The sequence below is a fragment of the Heliangelus exortis genome, chromosome 20 (genome assembly GCF_036169615.1).
Source record: "Heliangelus exortis chromosome 20, bHelExo1.hap1, whole genome shotgun sequence".
In the NCBI taxonomy this organism is placed as follows: domain Eukaryota; kingdom Metazoa; phylum Chordata; class Aves; order Apodiformes; family Trochilidae; genus Heliangelus; species Heliangelus exortis.
In genome coordinates this window covers 1,019,094-1,042,069 of record NC_092441.1, presented here as the reverse complement: position 1 = coordinate 1,042,069, position 22,976 = coordinate 1,019,094, and the positions used below count along the sequence as shown (strand labels likewise).

Sequence of the window (22,976 nt, the reverse complement as noted above, 5' to 3'; positions counted from 1 at the left end):
AGGGAGCCCCTCCAGCACAGGACACGCACACGTGTGCCCACGTGGCCCCCCCACAACCCACCCTTGCTCATCCGAGCCCCCCACGCAGAGGAGCTGACTCAGTGTGTGGGCTGGGAGCGGGGACAAGCTGTGCCACGGGCGGTGGAACGAGCTGTGCCATGAGTTGTGCCACCCTCTCACCAAACGGGGAGACCACACCAGCAGTGGAGGCTGCCCCGATGGGATGGGGGTGGCCACAGCCCCCTGCTCATCCCCACCGTGGAGCACCCAGGACCACTGCTTGGCCAGGGCATCAGCATCTCCAGCACAGAGGGTGAGAGACGGCCCCAGGTCCCACAACCAGCCACCTTCTTGTCCCCTTGATGCCCCTGGGATGTCCCCAGCTCCTCTGCAAGGAGCTTCCAGCTTCTCTCTGGCAGAGCAGCCACCGAGCCCCTCCGAGGAGCACAGCCACAAACCCCTGGGTGCTGCTAAACTTGCTGCAGAGAGCCTGAGCTTCACTGGGAAGGGAATTAAACTGGAAATTTAGGGCCCAAAGCAGCTTTACTCCTTTCTTCATGTTTAACAGTTATTTTTAGCATGCTACAATATTTATTAGCAGGCACATAAAATGGAACAAACCTCAGCAGAGCAGCGAGATTAAGTGACATCCCTGACTTCAAAGGGGGCTTATTCCAGAACTGGGGCTCCCACAGCTTGGGGCATCCTCCCTCAAGAGCAAACCTGCTGAGAGCTCAGGCAAGGCCTGTGGGTTTTGGGTCTCCCCACAGGCACTAACATAGGTGGGAGAAAATGGGCTCAGAGAGAAACAGGTAAAATCCCACTTTGCAACCAGCACCCCTGATTCCAGGAGAGTATTTTCCTCTAAACAAGAAAAGCCTTTGCAAGAACCACCCCCAACACCCTAAACCCATCCTCCTTAATTTACTAACTGGGCCATGGAGGACGGGAAGGTGAGGAGTGAAATGAGTCCAACCCTGGCTAATTTAGTGCAGTGGCACAAGGACCATCCCACCACAATCCCATTTTCCTGGTATGAAAACCAAACCCCTGGGACTGCTGTGTCCCCAGGCAGGAGCCAGCCCCAAAGACTGCACCACAGGGGAAACTCCTCCTTTTCGTAGCAATGTTCAATTCTTTAGTTTTAATCATGGCTTAAACACTTGAGTTTAAAGCCTTATTTACATCCCTGATTTCCATCTTGTTTTCCAAGTACACTTTTAATTATTTCTCTGAAGAAAGCCTCCTCTTAATGGCGGCAACCAGTTAGAACATGTTGAGCCGCGAGCAGGGAGCCCACGCTCTAAATTTAGTATTCTCAGCTCTTTATATACTTTATGTAAATATGCCTGATGTGCCATTGATTTATTCAGAGCCTTGATTTTTACGTGTTATTACATTACAAAATGGCGAGCAGCATGTCTTCCTCACTAGACAGTTTTCATTTCAGATTTGCTCCAGGTGACAATGGGCTTTCAAGTAACATGGAGAAAGACAAGTTAAACAAAACCCTTCCTAGATATGCCAGATGCACAGGGGAAAAAACAACAAAAAAACCCCAAACAAGGCATGATGTAAGATCTCACTGCTGCATGACCAGGAGTGGCTTTAATCACCATGGCTCGGCAGCATTGACCAAGACCTCACCAGTGAGTGTGTACCCTGCTCGAGTGCTGTGTTTTAAATTCAGACCTTGATTTATGCTGTCAGCTTCAAATTCAGATTTTAAGCACCATCTAAATAAAATTCCCAGTTTAAACTAGAAAAAAACAAATGCAGAAATTTTGGACCTGAGCACCCAAGGGGGCAGGGGGCCGGGCAGGGCAGGACTGGTGGTGGTCACTGAAAAGCTGAAGCCACCCAGCAGCTCCAGAAACTTTTTCTGGGTTTCTAGGTTGGAGAGGCCTCAAATAACTCCCCCCGTCCCCCCTCCACCTCCTGATTGCAGCCGCTGCCAATTCCCCGGCAGCCGCTGACCTAATTAGTGGTGTCAGCACATGGCGAGCTGGGGAGAGGGTTTGGGGTAAGAGCCAGGGAGAGGGTTTGGGGTAAGATGCTGCCATGCCTCTGGGGCAGAAGCCAGCACAGGGAAGGATCCTGCCGGGGCCAGGGAAGCTGCAATCCCGGGGAGAAGGAACTGGTCCTGGTGTCACTGGTGTCACCGGTGTCACCAGCGGTGGTGGCTCAGCCAAGGACCTGCCGGTTCAACCCCTCCTGGCTGCCTGATGCTGGAGCAAAGCTTGGCCACGGGGCAAGCACGGGCTCTGCTTTCTCCAAGCAGAGAAAGCAGAACAAATTACTCAGACAGTGAATTAGGAAAAAGAAAAGATGAAAGGAGAAACAAGGTGCTGCCAAGTGCCCCACGCAAACAGCCACTGTTGTCCCCAGCCAGAGCAGCCAGGGCATGCACAGGCCCTGTGTACACCACCTTCCCAGTGCCAGCCCAAAGCTGACAGCTTGAGGTGTATGAAGATGAAAAAGCAGCCAAGAAATAGATGAAAAAGCACCCAAGAAACATCAGGACCTGAGCTCTTTTCAAGCACACGCTGTCGGTGTTGTTAGAGCAGGAGAAACAGCAGCGTCATTACCAAACCTCAGCCAAGCCTTAACAACTTAACAACTTTCCTTACTGGGAAAAAATGAACTCAAATCCTTCTATCCAAGCCAAGAATGTGCAGACTGGTCAGGAACACAAGCCAAGGGCTATGCCAATCACCACCACACCCAGACCAAGGTCAAAACCATCACCACATCTCAGAGCTGCAGGGAAATTAGGGGAGAGGAACCTGGGGGCCATGCCAGGCTGGGATACCTGGAAGGAGTAAACATCAGGAGAAGGGAGGATTTATTTAAGAAACCACTAGGGAGAATAATCAGAAAGTAATGGGATAAAATAAGGAAGAAGTTAGGTTGATTAACAGAGGAAGAGCATCTAAACTGTTAAATACTCTCAAGGAATAACAGCTGAAGCCCCACGGCATGGAGTCAAACTGCAGAGAAAGGGGAGCCTGGAGACCCTCAGCCCCAACAGCACCCAGGGAAGGAGATGGCTTTTCCTCTCCCAGAATTTGCTGGTGGATCCTGGAGCAATGGCAGGGGTGATACTGTCCCCTCCTGGTCACCTTCATTGCCTGTGTCACTGATGGAGAGAAAGGCTTGGTGAGCTGGACAGAGCAATGCCCTCTGTGAGCCCTGAGATATCAGCAGCTCCTCCCAGCAGAGCATGGCCAGGAAGGAGACTGGAGCCTGAGGAAGGAGGAGACCAGAGCCTGGGGTGATCTAACTTCTCCACCCATGGTCAAGCCCTCCCTGGGATGCTGATGGTTGAAGGTGAATAACACACAGAGCAGATCCTAGGGAGCAAACCCCAAGCAATGCCTGGCTCCAGGGATGCCAGCCTGCCTCTCTGAGAAGAGCTGTCCCCCTCCTTACGGTGCCTGTCTCACACATCTGCTCACTGGAGCATCAGCCTCATCCTCTTGCTGCTCCTGCAAAGCACCATCCACCCATGTGATATTACATAAAATTTCCAGAGAGGAGCAGGGAAGTGCCTTCCCCAGCTGCCTGTGTGGGGGTTTCACCATCAGCTGCTTGAACCAGTTCCTCAGTATGGGGACAGCCCTGACCCAGCTCGGTGTGTAAGGGCTGGTACAGGGATGCTCCTGACCCGCCCGGGAAGGGGACCTGGAGCCCAGCTTTCCCAGAGAGTCATTCGAGGCCTCTCAGCCCAGAGGAAAGGAAGTTTAAGGCTTTATTTTGCATATTTGGAGCAGCTTATGTTTGTAGAGCTGTTTTCAGGACACCACGGGTTGTGCTGGAGCCTGTAGCTGTCCCTGGGTGGAAAGGATGCTGCCAGGCAAACCTTCCATGCCCATGGCAGGAGGAGATGGAGCCTTCCTCCTCCTCCTTCACCTCCTCCTCCTGCTGCTGCCTCTTTCATAAGCACTTACAGACCACAAGGGCTGGAAAAGCTCCTGCAGCGTGGGGCTCTTGCTGTGTCTGGAGAGAAGAGAGAGGGTCCAGGGCCCTGTCAGGCAAGGGGTGCTGGAAGCACATCAGCACCCAAAGTTTCCCAAAAGACTCAGGGCTACAGCCCCATGGTGACAGGGACTAATATCACCAGCTCATGAATTCAAAGATAATTATTGAGTAAATAGAGGCAAAAAAATAATATCAGGGATGAGCTCTAAGGTCCCAAGCAGGTGACACAACTGAGCCACATGAAGGCTCAGGTTGGTCCTTCCTGAGGAGGGCAAGGAGGACACTTAATGCTGCTCATGACCACAGCAGCTCCTGAGGCATCTCCCACCCAGAGTTTCCCTATCTCCCCCCATCCCTGCACCAGATGGGTGCTGACACCCAGCCTGACTCCACAACAAAACCTGGAGAGAGTTACCTGCAGCCACTGAGCTTTTACATAATTCTTCCCTACTTGACTTTCACGGGAGCCCTTGTAACCTGGTTTGTGCAAACTCCTCAGCTGGAGCTTCTCGACCTACACCTAAAATTATTTCTCCTAATGGGAATTATTGAAATAAGGTTTCAATTACAGAAGTTTATACGTTTATAACTCGTCCCTCCCTGGTTATTTGGCACGCTGGTATTTAATGCTTGAAATATTCCTGCAGGAAGAGGTGTAGGGCTGGACATGCCAACCCCTGCTGCCCACCCCCAGCCTTGGCCCGCACAGAGCCAGCTCCAGCTGCACTATTTAGTGTGAATTACAGTCAGCTTCATCTCAGCCTGATGGAGAAATCCAATTGCTGGTAGCATTAATATGATTTGATAAATAGTTTGAACCAACATAACTCCCTTGTTGAGCTGCTGATTCAATCAAGGTCCTAAACCCATTGCGACCTTCGTTTCATGGCTGGATCATAACCAGCGTTTAATAATATTACAGCAGATTAGCTTCCTTGGTGATTGTTTCATCTTAATATTGTTTTCATTCTTCTTCATAAAAGACGTGAAGTGAATGGAATTGGTTTATTCTCCTGGTTTTTAAACACAGGTAAAAAAAAAAAAAATTCTCAGTAACTCCGTAAGTGTAAGGAGCTGTGGAGGCAGTCAGCTGCCTCAGCTCTCACTCCTCCTGTGTGACAAAAGCTCTGGACTGATTCATAAGGACTCAAAAGCCTGGCTTTATCACAACATTCAGCAACAGCCCACAACCACAGCATCACTCTTACCATGCCAGACAAAGCTTTGGAGATGGCAAATCACTCCTGCAGCCTAATTGCACTTGGAGCTGCTTTCAAGCCACATGAGTGACCCCGGCTGCATATCATAAGGTGTTTTAAATCCTTAAGTGTTTTAATCCTGTGACACCCATCCTCACCTACTAAACTCCAGAGAACAGGCACAAGAGAAAGTGGCCAGACCATGTGGGACTTGCAGACAACCCTGGATCAGCTCATGACACACAACACGTGGCTGATGAAGCTCAGGAGAAGCCTCCTGCAAATGTTGGGAAGCATTTTGCTGCTGCTTCATCTGAGCAAACCTCCTCAGCCTCCATCTTCCCAAAGCTCCTGCTCACTAGCCACAGGACAATGTTCTGTGCAGTGCCTGCTGCATATCAGCACTTATTTCTGCTTTATAAAGGGGGAAATCTGAACTGAAGTGTCACAGGTGACGCTTGAGCTGTTTTGCCAGGCTTTCTGATCAATCTAGTGGAGTCTGGAACCCAAGCCATGCAGAGCCCAGGTGAGGGCTGTCCTCTGCCAGACAGCAAACCAGAGCCTGAAGAGCTCCAGATCTCCTCTCCCCTCTGCAGAGATTGTGTTACAGAAACCACAGCATCTCCTCCCCCCCACCCACCTCACTTGCAGCCGACGACAAGATGTGGTCACTCAACAAGTGGTGAAAAGGCAGCAATTCTGCTTCTCCTGGCATTAACTACAAAGAGGGATGATGACAGAGCACCAGACTCCTGGCTGCTGACTGCTCCAGTAGCTTAAGTGGTTGAGTCCTCAAGAGTCAGATGTTATTGCTTTTCTGAAGGAGGTGCCTGATGCAGCCACCAGGACCCTCCCATCCACAGCAGCTCACCCCATGGCCAGACAAAGAATCCACAAGACTGGATGGAAGAAGCCCAGCCAGTTGTTGTCTGATGGGGCTGTAGTACCCAGGCACCAGCCTGATGAAGCCTTCAGCAACCCACAAGGACCATGAGGTACCTTCAGCAGCCTCCTGGAAGGGTTTTACAAGCTGGCTGCAGGGGTGGCTCTGGGCCAGCTAAATAAACCTGACCACAGGCAGCAGCTCCCCAAGCCCACGGTGTGGTTCTTTGCTTGAAGCCAGCTGAGAAAGATTTTTGTGGAGCAAAACCCAATGGTGCAACACCAGCAGCTCTGCAGATACTCCTGGTTCCCTAAGCCTGGTTACAATGCCAGCTCCAGGCTGGACCCACCCTTGCAGCGATCCCCCCACCCTCAGATGCCCATATGAGGGTAAGAAGAGCATCAAAGGTGGCCCAAAATACCCCCTTTTTCTGTTGAAAGGGAACGCCAGCACCGCAGCCAGCCAGGAACAGAAAAAATTGCTGCTTCAGCTGAATTCAGCAATTTAACTTTGATCCAGAGAGGTGGGGGGAGGCAAAGAAGCAACCAGCAGCTGAGCAGTCTCATAGCTCTCTAAGCTCAAAAGCCATCATAAGGCTTTTTCAGAGATAAGCGCTTCCTAAATACTTACTGCTGAAAGATTAAGAGAAGGAAAGCCTGATCCTGTTTTCCTGCCCAGGGCGGCCACGCTGCCGGGGCTCCCACCGCAGCGGGAGGGTCCCACCACTGCTCCTCTCCCAGCCACAGAAAATCAATAACTGGGATGGATTTTCTCCTCCTTTGATGCCAGGTGTGGGATAGGGATCCCAGGGGGGCGGTGAGGTTGGCAGAAGGATGTGTCTGGCAGCAATTCCACCCTGTTGTCTCCGTCAGCAGCTTTTGCGTGTGGGGGATAACAAAGGTTGGATCTCCAAGGTTCCCTGCATGGAGCCTCGTTGCCTAACACGGCTTTTCTTGCTCAGCAGGAATTTGGGAGGGAGGGTTTGCCACTGCTCAGACGTGGGTTAAGCTGCTCAGCTCTCAGGAACACACCAGCCCACGAGCCCCCCAGTCTGCTCCATCCACACCCACCAGCCATGCTCCAGCCACCAGCTCAGCAAAGGGGATGGCTGTGGGTGCATTTTCCTCCTTCAGTGCTCACCCCGATTCATGCCACTGCGAGTGACTGATTTCCCAAATTTTAGTGCAATTAAGAATGTCACTTCTCCAGCACAGCTGATTAAATGCGTCCCTGCACGCCAAGTGCCACCGGCGGTCAGATCCCCTCCAGCAGACATGGATCACTGACATGTCACTGTCCCATGGCACCTGGAGTAACAGGCCCTGGTCCCAACATATCACAGAATCACACCTCAGAGACACAACCAGGTCATTTTTGACTTCAGGGTTCATCCTCCCCTTCCCAAGGTACTCCTCGTGCTGCAATCACCTGACAGCCTGAACTCGAGGCTGCCCGGCTGGAGCAGCTCTCAGGCAGCTGTGCCCACCTCTCGTTAAAATTTGCCACATCCAGCCACGCTCTGGGTGAAGCTCAAACCAAAGGTCACAGATTTCAGAAGACAACAAACCCCTGGTGCAGTGTCACGAGCGACCCGGCTGCCGCAGCCCCTCGGCACAACCCGCTCACGCTGCCAGCACCATCCCGGGACGTGCCCTGGATGCTCCTCAGTGAGATGCTGACTCTGACCCCTGAAATGTGCCCGCCCAGCAGCACAACCTCCCCTGGCCAGGGCCGTGAGGGACCCCAGCCCCACGCAGCCAGCACCCACTCAGCAAACGTCGCGTGGTGGGTGACGGAGCCCACGCGGCGATCACACCGCCGTGATTCACCGCAGCCACCCCCACCCGCACCCCCGCAGCCCGGCGGGGGGGAGGGGGTGCCCGGCAGCAGGCACAGAATGTATTTAAGCAAAACATTATTCCCTGGGAAGATGGGATCTGGCACAACAGAAAGCAATGATCTTTTGGGGTTCATTTGTTGAGCCCAGAGATAAAAAACAAAAAAGGCACTGGGGGCAGAGGCAGAAGTGGGGTTGGTCACCACAACATCTGCCATCGGCAGAGCCGGCAGCCACCCCCTCAGCACTGTCCTCCTCCAGGGCGGCCACGAGACCATCCTGCTCCCATCACAGGCTGCCACCCCCTCCCCATCCACACCTCCCACTCCCCAAGCGCTGCGGCGCCCGTTCCGAGGAGAGCGGCACAAACCCCTACCCAAACACTTGCAGGAGCTGAGCCACCTCTGCCTGCACCACCCAGCACCATGACCAGCAGCAGGACCAGCTCCTCATCCCCCACCCCCATCGCCGTGCCCAGAGTCCTACCTGCAGCTCCTTGTCCGAGTATTTCTGGGGGTTTTTGCTGCCTTGGCTCTTCTTCCGAAGTTTCTTCAGCTCTGCCTGGCACTTGTCGAGCGAGTCCCCCTTGCTCCTTTGCTCTGTTTGGTATTTTTTCAGTGCAGCCTGGATGTGACAGGAGAAAGCTCTGAGCAGATGAAGCTGAACCTTGGCTCCTGCTGCCAAGGGTTGGCAGAGGCAAAGGATCCCCCCCCAGGATCTGGGAGCAGCAGGATCCCCACAGCCTTGAGAGCAAACGGGGAGAGGAGCAACAACAGCCTGAGGCTGGGGGAAACCACAGTGACGTGGGGGATGGCTTGGGACCCATCTGTAGCCAGGTGCCTTGTGACAAGGGGGGAGGTGGGCAGCAGGGACAGGACATGTAGTGATGCCTGAGCCAATATTGGAGCAGGCAGGTCCAAAACTCACACTCAGGTACCGGGAGTCCAGCTCCACCTTCTGCTCCAGCTGTGTCAAGAGCTCATTGTGGAAGGACTTGAGCTGCGGGCAGAAAGAAAAGACACAGTTCTTGGGGGGGGGGGCTGGCAAACCCTGCCCAGGGAGCACCAGGGCAGGCAGGGGAGAGGAGCTGGGCAGACAGAGCAGGGACTGACAGCAGCAAGGGAAGACAGACACCCAGAGAGGTACCCAGAAGGGCAGAAGTGGATGCCCAAGCAGACCAGACCTTTTGCAGCTCAACAAATCCACTCCAGAGGGGCTGGTGTCACCAGAGCAAGACAAAGAAAACCATTTTGCTCAGCTGGAACACCATCAGAGCCCAGCGTGGTTTGACTAGGGCACTCACCATCTCTTCCAGCTGGTTCTGGATCTGCCTGTGGACTTCTGCCATCTGGAAAAGGACATCTCCTGCAAAGATAAGGTGTGGAGAGAGGGCTTGAGGTGCTGAGGCTGGTAGGACACTCTAGGGCTGGGGCTGGCAGCACCCTGCTAGAGGGGAGGGTTCTGCAGCCAGACCCCCAGTGGAGCACCCTTGGAGCCCATCTTGATGGAGCTGCAGGTGAGATGTTCATCTGAGACCCTCGGATCAACGTGTGCATCTTGTGTAGCACGAAGGGAAGCGAGGACAAGCAGCAGTGGAACCCCAACACCCTGGGGCAACCCTGCCCACGATCCACTGTGCCATCAGCCCCCCTTTGCCTGGCTGCCGGGATGTGACAAAGGAGCCAACGAGGAGGGGACAGAGCAAGGCTCTGCATCTGGCCCCGGCTGCCCAGACAATGCAGGGAGCAGGCGCTTTCCTGGGAGGAAGGGCCGTGTCCTGCCTCAGCAAAAGCCCCAGAGTGATGGAGCCGGATACACACGGGAGCTGCGGGAATGTCTTTTAGGAAAGGAGCCAGAGCTTCCTCTCCGCTGGAAGCCCCGGCTCCGGAGCAGAGCGAGCTGTCAGGAGAGCCCAGCCCTGCCAGCTCCTTGTAGGGCTGAGCTAGGAAGCTCTGACTTTCAGCACCGCGGGTTGCAGCTTCCCGAGAGGTTTCCAGCCTCCACCGAGCTGTTTGCAAAGCGAAAGCCATGAGCTCCGGTCCTGGTCCCGCAGCCCCAGGGGCTCTGCAAAGGGAAGCAGCAACTCTGATCCCGGAGCAGAAAACTCACAGCAGCACCCGGGAGAACTCAAAGCCCCAAATGTACAACCCATAAAAACAAACGAGGAGTTTTAAATGACAAAACAGCCACGGGGGCTGCTAGCTCCAGTCCTGCTCCAGCAAGACCTCAGCCCTGGCAGCAAAAACTGCAGTTTTGGTGTATTTAGAGAGTAAAAACACTTCTCCTTCTGCAGAGGACAGAGCCATCCTGTACCTCATGGAACCAAACTTCAGCAACAGGGAGACTGGGATGAGCCAAACCCGCATTTCCCTGGTGCAAGGGGACCCCTTGGGACACCCTCTCGCACACACAGTGATGATGTGTGCAGGGCCAGCCCCAGCCTGTCCCCAGGCCGGGTGCCAGCCCAGTGTCAACACCAGGGCCCGATCAGAACAACGTGGCCCAGCATTTCTTTGCTCTTGCAGCTGAAGCAATCTGTACTTTGCACCATACACTGTGTCACAAAACCTTCTGCAAACATTAAAATCCAATCTCTTTTTTGTCCTTGGCAGGCAGCAGCCCCCTCCACCACAGGTTGATGCAGCCACAGAACTGGCTCAGCCAGAACCAGCTCAGCCAGCAGGGACCAACACCCCCCACCCCTCCTCCGTGCCCCCCATGGAGCTGCTGCATGCACAGAGCATCCCGTGTGCCAAGGTGCCCGCAGCCACTCCAGCAATTCCACTGGGTGCAATTTCTTCTGGGGTGAAGAGCTTGGTGCACGACCCACCCCCAGCCCCAGGCAAGGGGTCACCCCCAACAAGACCGCCAGGAAATTGCTCTCCGGTCAGGCAGTGGCAGCTCAATCCTGGGAAGTGCACAAATTCCCACTGCAAGGAGGCAATGACGTAACCCCGTGGAGATTGCTCTGCCAAGGGGACAGCAACGCAAGGGGGGGGGCTGGTTTATTATTTCCAAAGCTTGCACCACCCCTTCTCCCTTTTGCTTCCCGTTTAGCCTGAGTGGGAAACCCTGGCTAAGGAAGTCAGCGCTGGGCTGGCTGAAGGCTTGCAGGCCACGAAGGCTGAGCTCCCAAACCCCTGGAGAGCAGGGCTCAGAAATGATCTCCATACTCCCAAATCCAGCTCCTTGCACTGGGACAACAGGGCTCTGCTCCCACCGTGCTCCTCACCCAGGGAACTAACCAGTTCCCAGCAGCCAGGGAGGTGTGTGGTGCATCTCCCACGACAGAGATACCCATCAGCTTGTTCAGACTTTCTCCTCCACCTCCAAGTTCTTATCACAGCGTGAGGACAGGGTGGTTCAACCCCACATCAGAGCAAGCAGTGGTGTGGAGCCTTTCCCATCCAGTGCATCTGTGTTGGGTGGGAAAGGCTCTGCACCACTGCCTGCTTTGCAGGCTGCTCCCATCCCACCCAAGGCAAAGGGATGCTGCCAGCCCCTCATGCCTCTCCCAGTTCTGTTACAGCCCAACTGGAGGCAGCAGGGTCTGAACTAAATCCCCTCGATGGCAGCCACAGCACTCTGTGAAATCCCAGCCAGCATCTCTGCCACCCTGACATCTCCACAGAAAAAAACCCAAACCCTACAGATCTCATGTTAGGCATTAACAGATGCTTCATAACCATATGATGGTTTGGGGTTGGAAGTTGATTGTTTTAAAGATCACCTGGTTCCAATCCACCTCATTTCACCCTGAAGCCATTTAGACTAAACCCAGTGTGGCAGTGGGGAAGAAGTTAAACTGAGACTAGAGGTGCTGGAAAGCCAAAATATTTCCAAGCCTGGCTCAGAAGAGGGTTGGTGGCATTGCACCCTGGCACGGCCCAGCCCGGCAGCAGCAGGGCCGCCCACGCCCCCGGCGGTTTTGCATCAGCTCCCCATGGGATTTGTAAATTAAAGAGGATAATTATCCCTGTGCAGCCGGGCAGGGAGCAGGGCGAGAGCCTGGGCCATGCTGGGAATCACACACAGAGTGTGAGCACCAAGCTGCCAAAAATGCACATCCCAGAGGACGAGAGAGCTGAGGTTCAGGGTCTCACCTCAGCCTGGAGGTGAAAATAAAGATGGGGAGAGCGAGGGGGGCAGAGCAAGGGCTTCACCTGCCCCTGGTGTCACACACCTCTCTGCAGAGCTGCAAAGCACAAAGGGGGGAGGAGGAGGAGTTGCTATTTACGTCTGGCTGACTCACAGTATCGTTCTGGGAGAACTATAGGGCCTATTGTGGGCCCTTCCCTACCGCACCCAGCCAGGAACAGCCGAACAGGTTGTTCCACATCCCTCCCGTCCAGCTGCCCCTACAGAAGGCAGAGCTGCAGGAACTCGCAGCGTTTGGGTACCTCACAACACTTCACTCCTGAGTTGTCAGAGTTGAAGGATTATTTTTCTCCCCCTTGACTTCGATACGAGCTGTTTTTAGTAAAAATACCAAACAGTGCATCGGCAAAAGAGCCAAACTGCTCCGAGCCAGGACATGTTGATGCTTGTGCAGGGCTGAAGCTGCCCAGCTTGTCCTGCAAGGGCAGCAGGAGCTGGTGGCTGTGCCAGGGAGCAGGTCCCGTGGCCACTGGCCACCAGCTCCCACTGCCAGCAGCACGGGGGATGCTCTGACAAGCAAAGAGCACTGCACCCCCTCCAGCATCACTCCTCGCTCCCGGGAGATGGGGGACATGGCACCATCAGATTATTTTCCATCAAGGTCATTGGCTCTGGAGCTTCAGAACCCAAATAAAGAGCATGAAAGAATGAAACGAGTCCAGGGGCTCAGCTCCTCAGCTATTTGACATTCTGCTCCTCCTGGTTGCTTTTTATTAAGGGAGGCCAGGGAAGGCACTGGTGCCGTCAAGGGAAGTAACCAAGTATACAGAAAAGGAATATTAATGAGGAAAAGCAACAGACAGTGACAGGGCAGAGGAGAAAAAAAAAAAAAAAAAAGTCTGCTTTTCAGTGGCTGGTTCAATGCAGGTAGCTGAACCCTTTAATACCAAGAGAGCACCTGGCCCAGGGAGAGACTGTGGGTTTCCTGGCAGGCAGAGATGTGACAGCACCAGGCACAGGCACAGCACATGCCACCAATGAGCCCTCAGCCCCCGAGAGAAACAGTTCAGACCTGAGGGCTCACCCCACCACAGCATCTCAGACCCCACCAGCTTTGCCATTCACCTGCAAGACAAGCCCGGGGGGGAGATCCACATGTGAGCAGTGGGAAAGACACGAGGGTGAGGACACAACCCACCAATTCATCCAGTTCCTCTCACCCAAGGTCTCACTGCCCTGGTGGATGTTGGTGTTAATTAGTGACTCGTGGGCACAATAACACCCAGCTCAGCCTCCAGCCTTCGACCCAGGCTGGCAAAGCTGAAGACATTTTAAATTTATTTACAGAGAGAAAAGGTAGAGAAAAAAGGGAAAGCTTCCCAAGGCATCCTGACTCCTTCAGCAACACATTCCCAGCAAACAGCTCCCTCGGGCTGAGCAGTTGCCACTGACACTTTAACTGGGGACAGAGCAGGGACCTGGGTGCCCTCTGCTTCAGCAGCCACCCTTCTGGGCCCTGAATTCTTAGAACAATTTCTCTGGCAAATCAGAGGTTGCAATGCAGGCCCAGAGCATCCATCCTTTCACCAGCACGAAGCTGTGACCCACACACCATTAAGTGTTAAGCCCATTTTTAAAAGGATCAAGCAATAAAATTCCCACAGCTCTCCTACCCAGGACTGGGTCTCTGTGAGCAGAGGGACCTCACTGCAGGGACACCAAGTCACCCCTCACAGGTGAGCATCTCCTCGAGCTCAGGTTGGGTTTCCCTGGACCTCTGGCAGGTCCCCAGCAGAGATGGAGGCACCATGAGCACCCCCAGCTCTGGTGGTCGCTGGTCACACACTGAGCAACAACCTTTGACATTTGCAGGATCTGTCTCTGCATCTCTGCTGCTGCAGGAAGCATCTACCCAAAACAACTGTAAATCCAATCAAGGGATTAATCCCTCTTTCCCAGAGGATTCAGCATAGCACAAGCCTCCTAACCTGCTGCCCAGCACTGGGCCAGACCCAGGAGCTGCAGTGAAGGCAAGAGCCTGAACTCACTGCCATGGGCATCCCACCAGCACGGTGGCACCTGGGCAGTGCAGCAGGACCGGGCTCTGGGTACCATTCCTGATACAGACAGCTCTACCCTGCACCCCTCTGTGATGCCCACCAGCCCTTTAAAAGCTGCCTGCAGAGGGTTTAACACTCTTGAAGCCCAGCAACATCCACCAACACCAAACAGCTCCACAGCAGCCAACTGGACCACAAAGGTGCCACCAGTCCTGATTTTATCATGCAAATTCTGCATTGGAAAATAACTAATTCCTGCATGTCTGGTCCTTCTGTAGCACCAGCTTCTGTCAGAGCAGCCTGCACTAGTCAAGAGGACCTAGCAGAAAACCCAACTGCTAAGGCAACTCCACTTCCAGCCCCAGAGGAGTTTCCCTGTGCAGCCCCAGCATCTCCGTGTGCTCCCAGCCTGCTGGAAACTGCCTCCAGCCCTGCTCACCAGGCAAGGACTCCTCCTGGGAAGAAAAACCCTTCCCCATGACTTTGCCATGGCCTAGTTTTCAAGGGGGACAAAAGGAACAACCTTTTAGAATAGCATCTAAGGGACCTAAGCAGGAGCCAGACAAGAACCAAAGTCACCCAGGAAGGTGAGGCTGGAGCTCCTCAGAAGGGTCTACAGAGCATTCCTGGATCAAACCCAGAGCAAACTGCCCCTGATCAGACCCCGATCACAGCAGCTTCCCAAGAGCCACCACAGCAGCCACTCAAGATGTGAGGAATGGCAGGAAGGAGCCTTTAAGAGGAACCATGAGGAGGGGTCTGATCCTCCAAGTGCCAGGAACTGGGCTGAGCTGGGAGGGCAGCAGCTTTCCCACCCTCCCCAGTGATCCATCTCCCAGGAACACCACAGCAGACCCAGCTACACTCCCACCTGAGAACTCGAGAGCCACTGAGCCGATTACAGCTCAGGCACCTCATTAGTGCTGGGTTTTCCATGACCACCCAAGGATTATCCTGTCTACACACAGTCGCTAAAATCTGATGGAGAATTTATGAAAAATGTGAAGTGCTCAGCAACTGAGGAGCAGGGAGCCAGGCTGTGAGGGAGCAGGGAGCAGACCCCAGCTGCAGCCCCAACCTGAGCATCCTGGAGCCCGTGCAAATGGCACTTGGGAACATCCCTGTTTGCTGCAGCCTCCAGGAAGGAATGAAACAAATGAAATAACCCAGAGCCCAGCACTCCTTTCCGGCACTATCAGAGGCAGGGACTGATAAGGTGAAGGTGTTCCCAGGAACAGCTCTACCTTTGGTGGGCAGCCCCAGCTCAAACCTTTCCCAGCCCCTGTTTACACACCCTGACAGGAGGGGGTTGTGTCCCCAGCTGTTATCAGCTCCAGTAAACCACAGCCAGAAATTTTATCTTAACTTTCTTCTGCAGGGAGCAGCTGCCACAATAAATAGCAGCAAGATCAACAAAGTGAGAGGGCTGAGGAGCAGCCGCTCACTGTGGCTCTGGGCTGAGCAGGAGCTGCAGGATCCTCCCTGGGATGTGCTCACATGGAAGGAGCAGTCATTTGGAAATATTTTAAATTTAAAAAAAACAAAACCAAATACTCCAGCTACACACTGAATGGACACTAGGAGGCTGCAGGAGGATGCCTGTGGCTAAACCCCCCTCCTTAGGTGAGGCACCAGGACCACCAGAAGACACCAAAGCTGGGTTTTAAACAGGAGCAAAGCCTGGAGATGCTCTTGCAGGTCAGTCAGGGGCTGCAGTCCCTGAGCTCCCACCCTCATATTTTAAGGTTTTCCCACAGCTTTGGCTCCCAGGAGGCTGGAGCTGCTCTGTCTTTCACCCCAAAGTGGCAGAGGAGAAAACCCTCAGCAAGATCTGCAGAGCCTTTGCAATCTCAGTCACTGCAGGCATCATTGCACACAAGGCTCTCCTGTTTTATTTATTAAACAGAAGCAGATTGTTATAGGCAGCTCTAACCCAAGAGATAAAATCAGTTTCCATAGTCACTTGCTGCTTCCCCATCAAAATTCCAAGGCAGCCAGCGGGCTGGGCCCAGCTGAGCTGGGGGGGTGGGGGGTAAGACACGAGACACAAGGTGGCAAAACCAAAGCCCTGTTCACCCATTGCTTCACCAGCCCTTACAGCTCAGCCTCTTCCCTGCTAATTGAGCTCCTCAGGAAGCTCCTGCCAATGAGGACACTTTGCCAGCTCCCAGCACAGCGATCCCAGTGAGCCAGACCCAGAGGAGTTCACCAGGGACTGCAAAGGCAACGAGACCAAAACCCATCTCAGCCCCAGGAGATCCTGGAGCATCCCTGGAGCCTTCCTGTGCCAAGCAGGACAACAGCCCCAGCAAAAACCACCAGCTGACTGTGCCCCAGATCCCAACACGATGGACAACAGGCTTCTTTTTATTAAGCTACATTAAGAGGAAACACAGAGAGGCTTTAGCCATCCACATGAGGCAGGATCAGCTCCACACTGAGCTTGTTGTGCTCATCAGCACCAGAAATCTGGTTTCATTCTGTGCTCAGAGCTGGAGACTCCATTTAACAGTAAATCGGTGACTTAGGAGTAAATTGGTGACTTACCCAATTCTTTAGATCCTTGGCTCTCACTGGCTAACTCTCCCATCTTAACCAGAGCATCAAAGTATCCTTTTGCTGCATAGGTCATACCTGAAAGAATTAAAAAAATGGACGTTATAGTCTCTTTAATAGCAATTATGGCACTGAATAGATGCTAAACACGAAAACAGACATTACTTCAAGGGGCTCAGCCCCACGGGGAGGGACTAAACAACAAACAGAAGAAAAATGAGTGGAGAAAGAAGAAAGCTCAAGCAGCAAGGTGACAGGGCTATGCAGGAGGAAAGAAAAGTACATGCAGGAACGAGGTGGTTTTCATTCCAGTGTAACCATCAGTCTGCCTAATGCTGCTCACAAAAATCACTGTGGAATAATTGAATATCACAGACTTTCATTATAGTTCAGTCTTGTTTGTTGACATTCCAGCTACACACTCCACTTTAATCAGATAAGCAGGGGGTTTCCTCTAATCACCAGAACATGTTGTACAGCCTCAGCTCAGCACCAGCAAACTCGGCGCTGGAGCCGCTTCCAGCACGATTCCCTGATCCCAACACTCCCTCCAGATGCTCCCACAAGCCTGGAGATCTGAAGAAAAGGGTGACCAAAGATAACTTAAAAAGAAAATTACAGGAAGATCCGGGGCTCCAACGTGTATTCACCGTGGGGAAGTGGGGAAAAACAGCAAACAAGGGATTACACGGGTGATCCACAGAACGCTGCCACTGCCTGTGCCCAGCTTCAGCTGGGATAAACCAGCACTTAATAAACCAACTCCACCACCCGGGTAATTAAAAGCTGCATTATGAGTATCACATTTGAGATGAATGAATTTTTAAAAACCCCACGGTTGCATTTGCAACCTCTTCTCCTCCTGACTGCAGCCCCAGCCTCTGCTGGAGACCCAGGAGGGGAGGAGGGGGTGGCAGCAGCCCCCAGCCCCGAGGGCCCTGCTGGGATCTCAGCTGCCAAGGGGGTGACATGGCCCATGCCCCATGCCCACAGACCCTGTGCAGGAAGCAGGATGGGTGGGTGCTGCCCACCTGATGGCCACTTGATCCATTAAAAGCTAATTAAAAATAAGGCTGAGAACCATCAAGAAGAAAGCAAGCAGGGGAGTGCTGGTACCCAGGAACAGGGGGAGGGTTTAAAAGCTCCTTGTCCCAAACATCCCAGGACCTCATCTGACCTGGGAATGAAGATTTGCTGAAGGCACCAAGCGAGGAGGCACTGAGCCTTCCCACGGGGTGGGTTCCACACGCCAGCCTTAACAATGTGAGACACCAAAATGGTTTTGTTTGTTTGTTTTTCCACTGGCTCGGGACTCTGACAGCCTCGTCCCTCGCGGACATTTTCACTGAACCAATTACAAAAATAAAATCCAGGAGCCATGTGCAGTGCAGCTCTGAAGTGAGCAGAGCCCTCCCCAAAAGGAAGCTGCTGCCTCTGGGGTAGAACAAAGCCTTAAACCTCCTTAAAACCCAGGGCACAGGTGGCATGCAAAGGCATTTTAAGTGAAAGTAGTCCATTTTTTGTTTTCATCAATTCAAATTTTATTTTTGATCACTTAAATCTCATCTCACTAATGGCTCCCCACAGGATCCTACACTCCCCATCAGGAGCCACCACCAATTTTTATTATTTTTCTTCCTTTCCAGTGCATTCTTCTGAGCTATTAGAACATTTCCATGCCACACCTTTAAACAGAACTTTAAATCTCGATTCTAAATATTTTAAAATAATATTAAAACCTAAATGGATTGGAGATGTCCTTGTCATCCAGTTGTCAACCATTTTATCACTCAAATCCTTTCCACGCATGTGCCTCACGTGTCCTAACAATGTGAGCTCTGTGTAGAGGTCCAAGAACCATCTCCCCATTCCCTCTCACACTCTTGCAGGGACAAAGAGCACCCCAAACTCTTTTTCTGGATTTTTCCCCTTCCAAGGCCATGCTGACCCTCCCCAGCCCTCAGTATTTCAGCAACACACACATCAGCAGCACAGTTTCACTTACTTGCTAAGGCTTTTTCATAGGTCTTCCCCATAGAAATGAAATTCCTGAGGCTGGGATTGAACTGCTCCATGATTGTCTGGAGGACAGAGGAGAACATCACCAGGGTTAGGAGAGAGGACTGGGAGCAGCTCCAGTTCCCCCCTGCGAGGCAGCCACACTCCATTCATCAATGCAATAACAGAATAAATAATAATAAAAAAATCCTCCCACCCTTCTCAGCCACTCCACCCAAGCTTCCCAACAGCTGCCAGAGGACCCTGGTTCTGCACCCAGAAACTGTAAGCATACCCAGATATTGCAAATAATGCTCATGAGCAGGAGCCCCATTGGCTGCACACAAGGTGCCCTGTGTGGGTTTCACCATAAGGTATCAGTGAACGGCCCAGACCAGGGGAAGTTATCAGATATATGTTGTGCAAACACAAGCAGAATAATAACCAGAAGTGGCTGTTTGAGAGGGCAAGAAATGGACCTAAAACCAGGCAAGAAGCTGGACTGATCTCCAGGAGGTGATGGCTGGTGATGCCTTAGTCCTGGGATGGCCATGGAGAGCAGCAGCAGCGTGGTGCCACCTCTCCCTCCATCCTGGGAATCGGGACAGATCCATCACAAGCAAGTGGAAAGGCCTGAAGAGCAGAACTGGAAATGGCCACCAAGGCACTGAAGAGAGAACAAAGCCACCACCATCCCACCAAACTGGTGCCAGCCACGGCTGAATCCACGTGCAAGGATTACACCTCGGTCTCAAAGCACTCGGTGTCACTTTCCACCTGCCTATATATGCATAAATTAGGGTGTCGGTGAACACCACCAGCGCCGTCTGGCAGCTCTGCCTCCCTCGCTTTAAGGTCCTTATTTAAACACGGGGGGCGGGGGAAAGGAATAATCGGATCAGGAAGAAGAACGGCTCTTTGTGTGTGTGGCACTGCAGCCACCAACCTCCCCCGTCCGGAGCCTTCCCCCCAGCTCCGATAGCATCTCTAGAACCAGACACCGAGTCCCAGCCGGGGCAGAGACAACAAAATCTCCATTCTCTCCCCACGAATCCGACCTCCAGACCAAGCCCGGCTGCAGCCCCAGAGCAGGCACCAAGCCCCTGCCCCACCGCGGGACAGCTCCTGCCAGGGCTACGGACAGAAAATGAAGTTTAACGCCTAAATGTGCCTGGAGCCCCGAGCAGGGGTGCCCGGGTGTCCCCCTGGGAAGCGAGGGCTTGTCACCCCCACGCTGGCAGCATCCCATCCCGGGAAAGGGAGGGAAGACGACAGACAGACACTTATGGTGAATAAGCTGATTAAGCATCTGTCACCTCCTCTGAAGCTGGCCAAACACTATAAAGCTCATTTTCTGCCTGAGGCATTTTTATCCCGAGTTCCCGCTGCCCGCCCCTTGGAGACCGTGACAGTTTAATTTTCTTTGGCAGGTGCCAGGCTCAGCCAGAGCCTTCCCCGGCCTCCAGACAGCCATTTTCTGAGCTCAGTGAGCAGGGACCCGCAGAGGACACCAACACCGAGGGTAGATGTCACCCAGGGGGGTGGCAATTCAGTGGTAGGACAAATCCTTTCAGCCCTCCAAGGAGCAGACATCAGCTCCTGGATAGAGCAGTGGGGGCACGACAGCTGCTCCAGCCCAGAGCACCATCGAGCCCAGCTGCAGTGTCCCAAAGCCACCATCCCCGTGTCCCAGTAGCTCTTGGTGCTTTGGGATCTATTGCACAGGACCATGCACATCCTGCAAAGGGCAGATGATTCCCAGAGATCTGTCAAGAAAGCAGGAGGCTAATGAGGAACCTCACTGCTAATGAAGGCTGCAGGTCAAGCTCTGCAGCAACACAGCACACGTGGATGCAGCTCCAGGGCAGTGCAGAGCAGTTTGGTGAACACGCTCAGCTTGAAAAGAGAAAATGAACCTGTAGCAACCAGCCACAGAGCGAGCTGTGCTCCCTAATTGTAGGAGACAATTGCACAGGAGTTAATTAACACTGCTGAGGACTGCACCGGCCTCCCCATGTCACCTTTAATTTCCGTCAAAAAACCCCAAAACGATCGACCTGCGTTATGCCACGAAGTGGTTGGGGGTGTGGGATCGCTGGCCATGGACATGTCCCCAAGAGAGGGCTGTCCCCCAACAGGGACATGTCCCCAGCACCAGCAGAGCCGTGGATGCAGCCTCCGCCAGGCTCAAGCTGAACCTCAGCAGTTTGAGGCTGAACAATGTTAATGCAGAAAAAAATCCAGGCAGAAGCTCTGTGGGGCAGGGACTGCTCAGCACTTTGCTGGGTGAAGTGCAGCAAGTGTTTATAGAGATGCACATACCCACAGAGATATAAATAAAACATTTTTTGCAGCAGGACCTATGTAAATATAGCTTCCTGAAACTTAGCAAATAAACGAAGGAAGAGGATCCATGCACAAAGCCTCATCCCAGGGCTGTCCCCATGGCATGGCACAGATGGCAGTGGTGGGGAGCAGCTCCAGTGCCCTGCCTGCAGCCTAAAAGCAGTCGAGCTGCCATCTCCATCTCTTGTGGGGACAGAGTCGTGAAAAGCCCATTCCAAAATTCAGCTTCTTCCCCAAACTGGAAGAAGCAAAAACTGGAGGGAAGCAAAGCACCACTCAGCCCCAGTGGCTGCCAGCACTGCCTGGGGCAGGATCCTGCATGCACTGACAGCAGCCATTTTAAAGCAAGGAAGGAGGAGGAAAAAAAACCCCAGAAATGGTCAAACTAGCAGACTGGATCAGATGGGAGGCAACTCTTTGCTGGCTACGTAAAACCCATGAAACCTTAGGAGGGAGTTTGCAGAAAGTTCATTGTTTTCAAGACAATGTCTGGAGACTCCCAACAGCAACAGCCCGGCAGGATGAGGGCACTGCAAAGGGCTCCTCACTACAGAGATAAAAATAGAGTTTTCCAAGCTGCCTTCTCACTCCCAGGGTGGGAAGGGAAGGTGACTCCAGAGCTAACACACCTTCACACCCCCCTCCAGGCGAGAAGCTGAAAAGCCACCAGCTGTGAAGAGAAACACTGAAAAATAAACATACTTATGGCAGGGAAAATGCTCAACAAGCCATCACTTCACACACCCAAGCCAGGCAGTGAGGTGCTGAGGTGCTGTACCCACAGCCATGACACTGAAGGTGGCATCACCAGGGCACACCCCCCCCAGGACCACCACAAGGGACCATAGCAGGGCCTTGGGCAGGGCTCTTCTTCAGCCAGGTTTGCAGGACACCACCACAAAGCTGACATTCAGTGAAATCCTGGTAATGAAAGCAAATCTCGTTCTCCCTCCAAATTTGCTCCATCAGCACCACCCACAAGTTGTTTGCCTTCCACACGCCGCCTGGGCAGAGTTTAGAAAAACACAGACAAAAAAACCTGGCAGCTAAAGGTTGAAAGGGCTTTTGCTTTGTTCCACTGCACTAAATTCCCTGGGTAATACCACTCAGCTCTCTGGGATTGGCACAGCTTTATTCAGCTGCCAAAAATGAAACTAATGCAAAGCACGAGGTCTCCAGGACATAGTCCAGCTGAACGAGGGAGAGAAGGGGCAACAACATAAGGGCCCCATCTTGCCCCTCTCAGCGCACCCCACACCACAGCAAGGAGCTCCCAGCTGCTCCCATGCCCTAACAGCCTCTGTGTAAAGGTTTTAAGTCCTCCCCAAGATCCACTGGCAGTGGAGCTGGCTGAGGTTGTGTCAGGTTTCTCCTGCGTAGGACAGACCTGCACAGCCCCTCCTTAAGGGCTTTTAAAAAAAACATTCAAGCAGGCTGTGGAGCTCTACATCCCCACAGCCTCCTAAAACCCTGTGCAGAGAAAAGTAAAAAACAGGTTCTTCTTCACTCTGCTGGGGCAGGAGGTGGCCAGTGGCCACGGCCTGCTGGGATGGGATGGGATCTCTCCCTGCACAACTGCACCATACATCCTGCCCTGGGGCTCCTCCTGCACATGGGAAAGAGCCAGGCAAGGAGGCTCCTGGATTTGACCAAGGGATGAAGATTACCATGAACACCAGGCTCCTCTTCCAGGAACAGGGACAGCGCTCACTGAGGACACATCAGTGATCACACATGGTGAACTTTGAGCTAAAAAACCTCAGTATTTTCCTACTGCACTTCTTTGATGCCCCTATGCAGCAGCACAGCATGATGGCTCCTCACAAGACTGATGCTGCACAGTGCCAGGGGTGGCCTGGGCTCAGTCTGGCACCCACGGCTTCCTTGGCAACTCCTGGGTGACAGCAGGACACTATGTGACCACGAGAAGTGCCACCAGAGGGGCGAGCACTGTGGGACTCCCCCCTACACCGCAGTCACACTGCAAAAGCAGCTCAGCTGTAAGGAAGTTTCCTTTC

At 53.2% G+C, this 22,976-nt stretch overlaps 1 protein-coding gene across 20 annotated transcripts in view; it reads right to left on the bottom strand.

Annotated features, from left to right (window-relative positions):
- BAIAP2 (BAR/IMD domain containing adaptor protein 2) overlaps positions 1 to 22,976 on the bottom strand; it is a 38,909-nt gene that overhangs the window by 11,876 nt on the left and 4,057 nt on the right. For 19 of the 20 annotated variants that reach the window (XM_071764393.1, XM_071764383.1, XM_071764380.1 and 16 more), the window contains exons 2-6: positions 18,620 to 18,695; positions 16,606 to 16,692; positions 9,204 to 9,265; positions 8,828 to 8,899; positions 8,387 to 8,524 (exon numbers count right to left, since the gene is read on the bottom strand). In XM_071764393.1, coding sequence (XP_071620494.1) covers positions 8,387 to 8,524; positions 8,828 to 8,899; positions 9,204 to 9,265; positions 16,606 to 16,692; positions 18,620 to 18,695 — 435 coding nt within the window. Of the gene's footprint in view, positions 1 to 8,386; positions 8,525 to 8,827; positions 8,900 to 9,203; positions 9,266 to 10,213; positions 10,236 to 16,605; positions 16,693 to 18,619; positions 18,696 to 22,976 lie in introns of those variants that run through there. The other variant, XM_071764398.1, reaches the window with a different exon arrangement.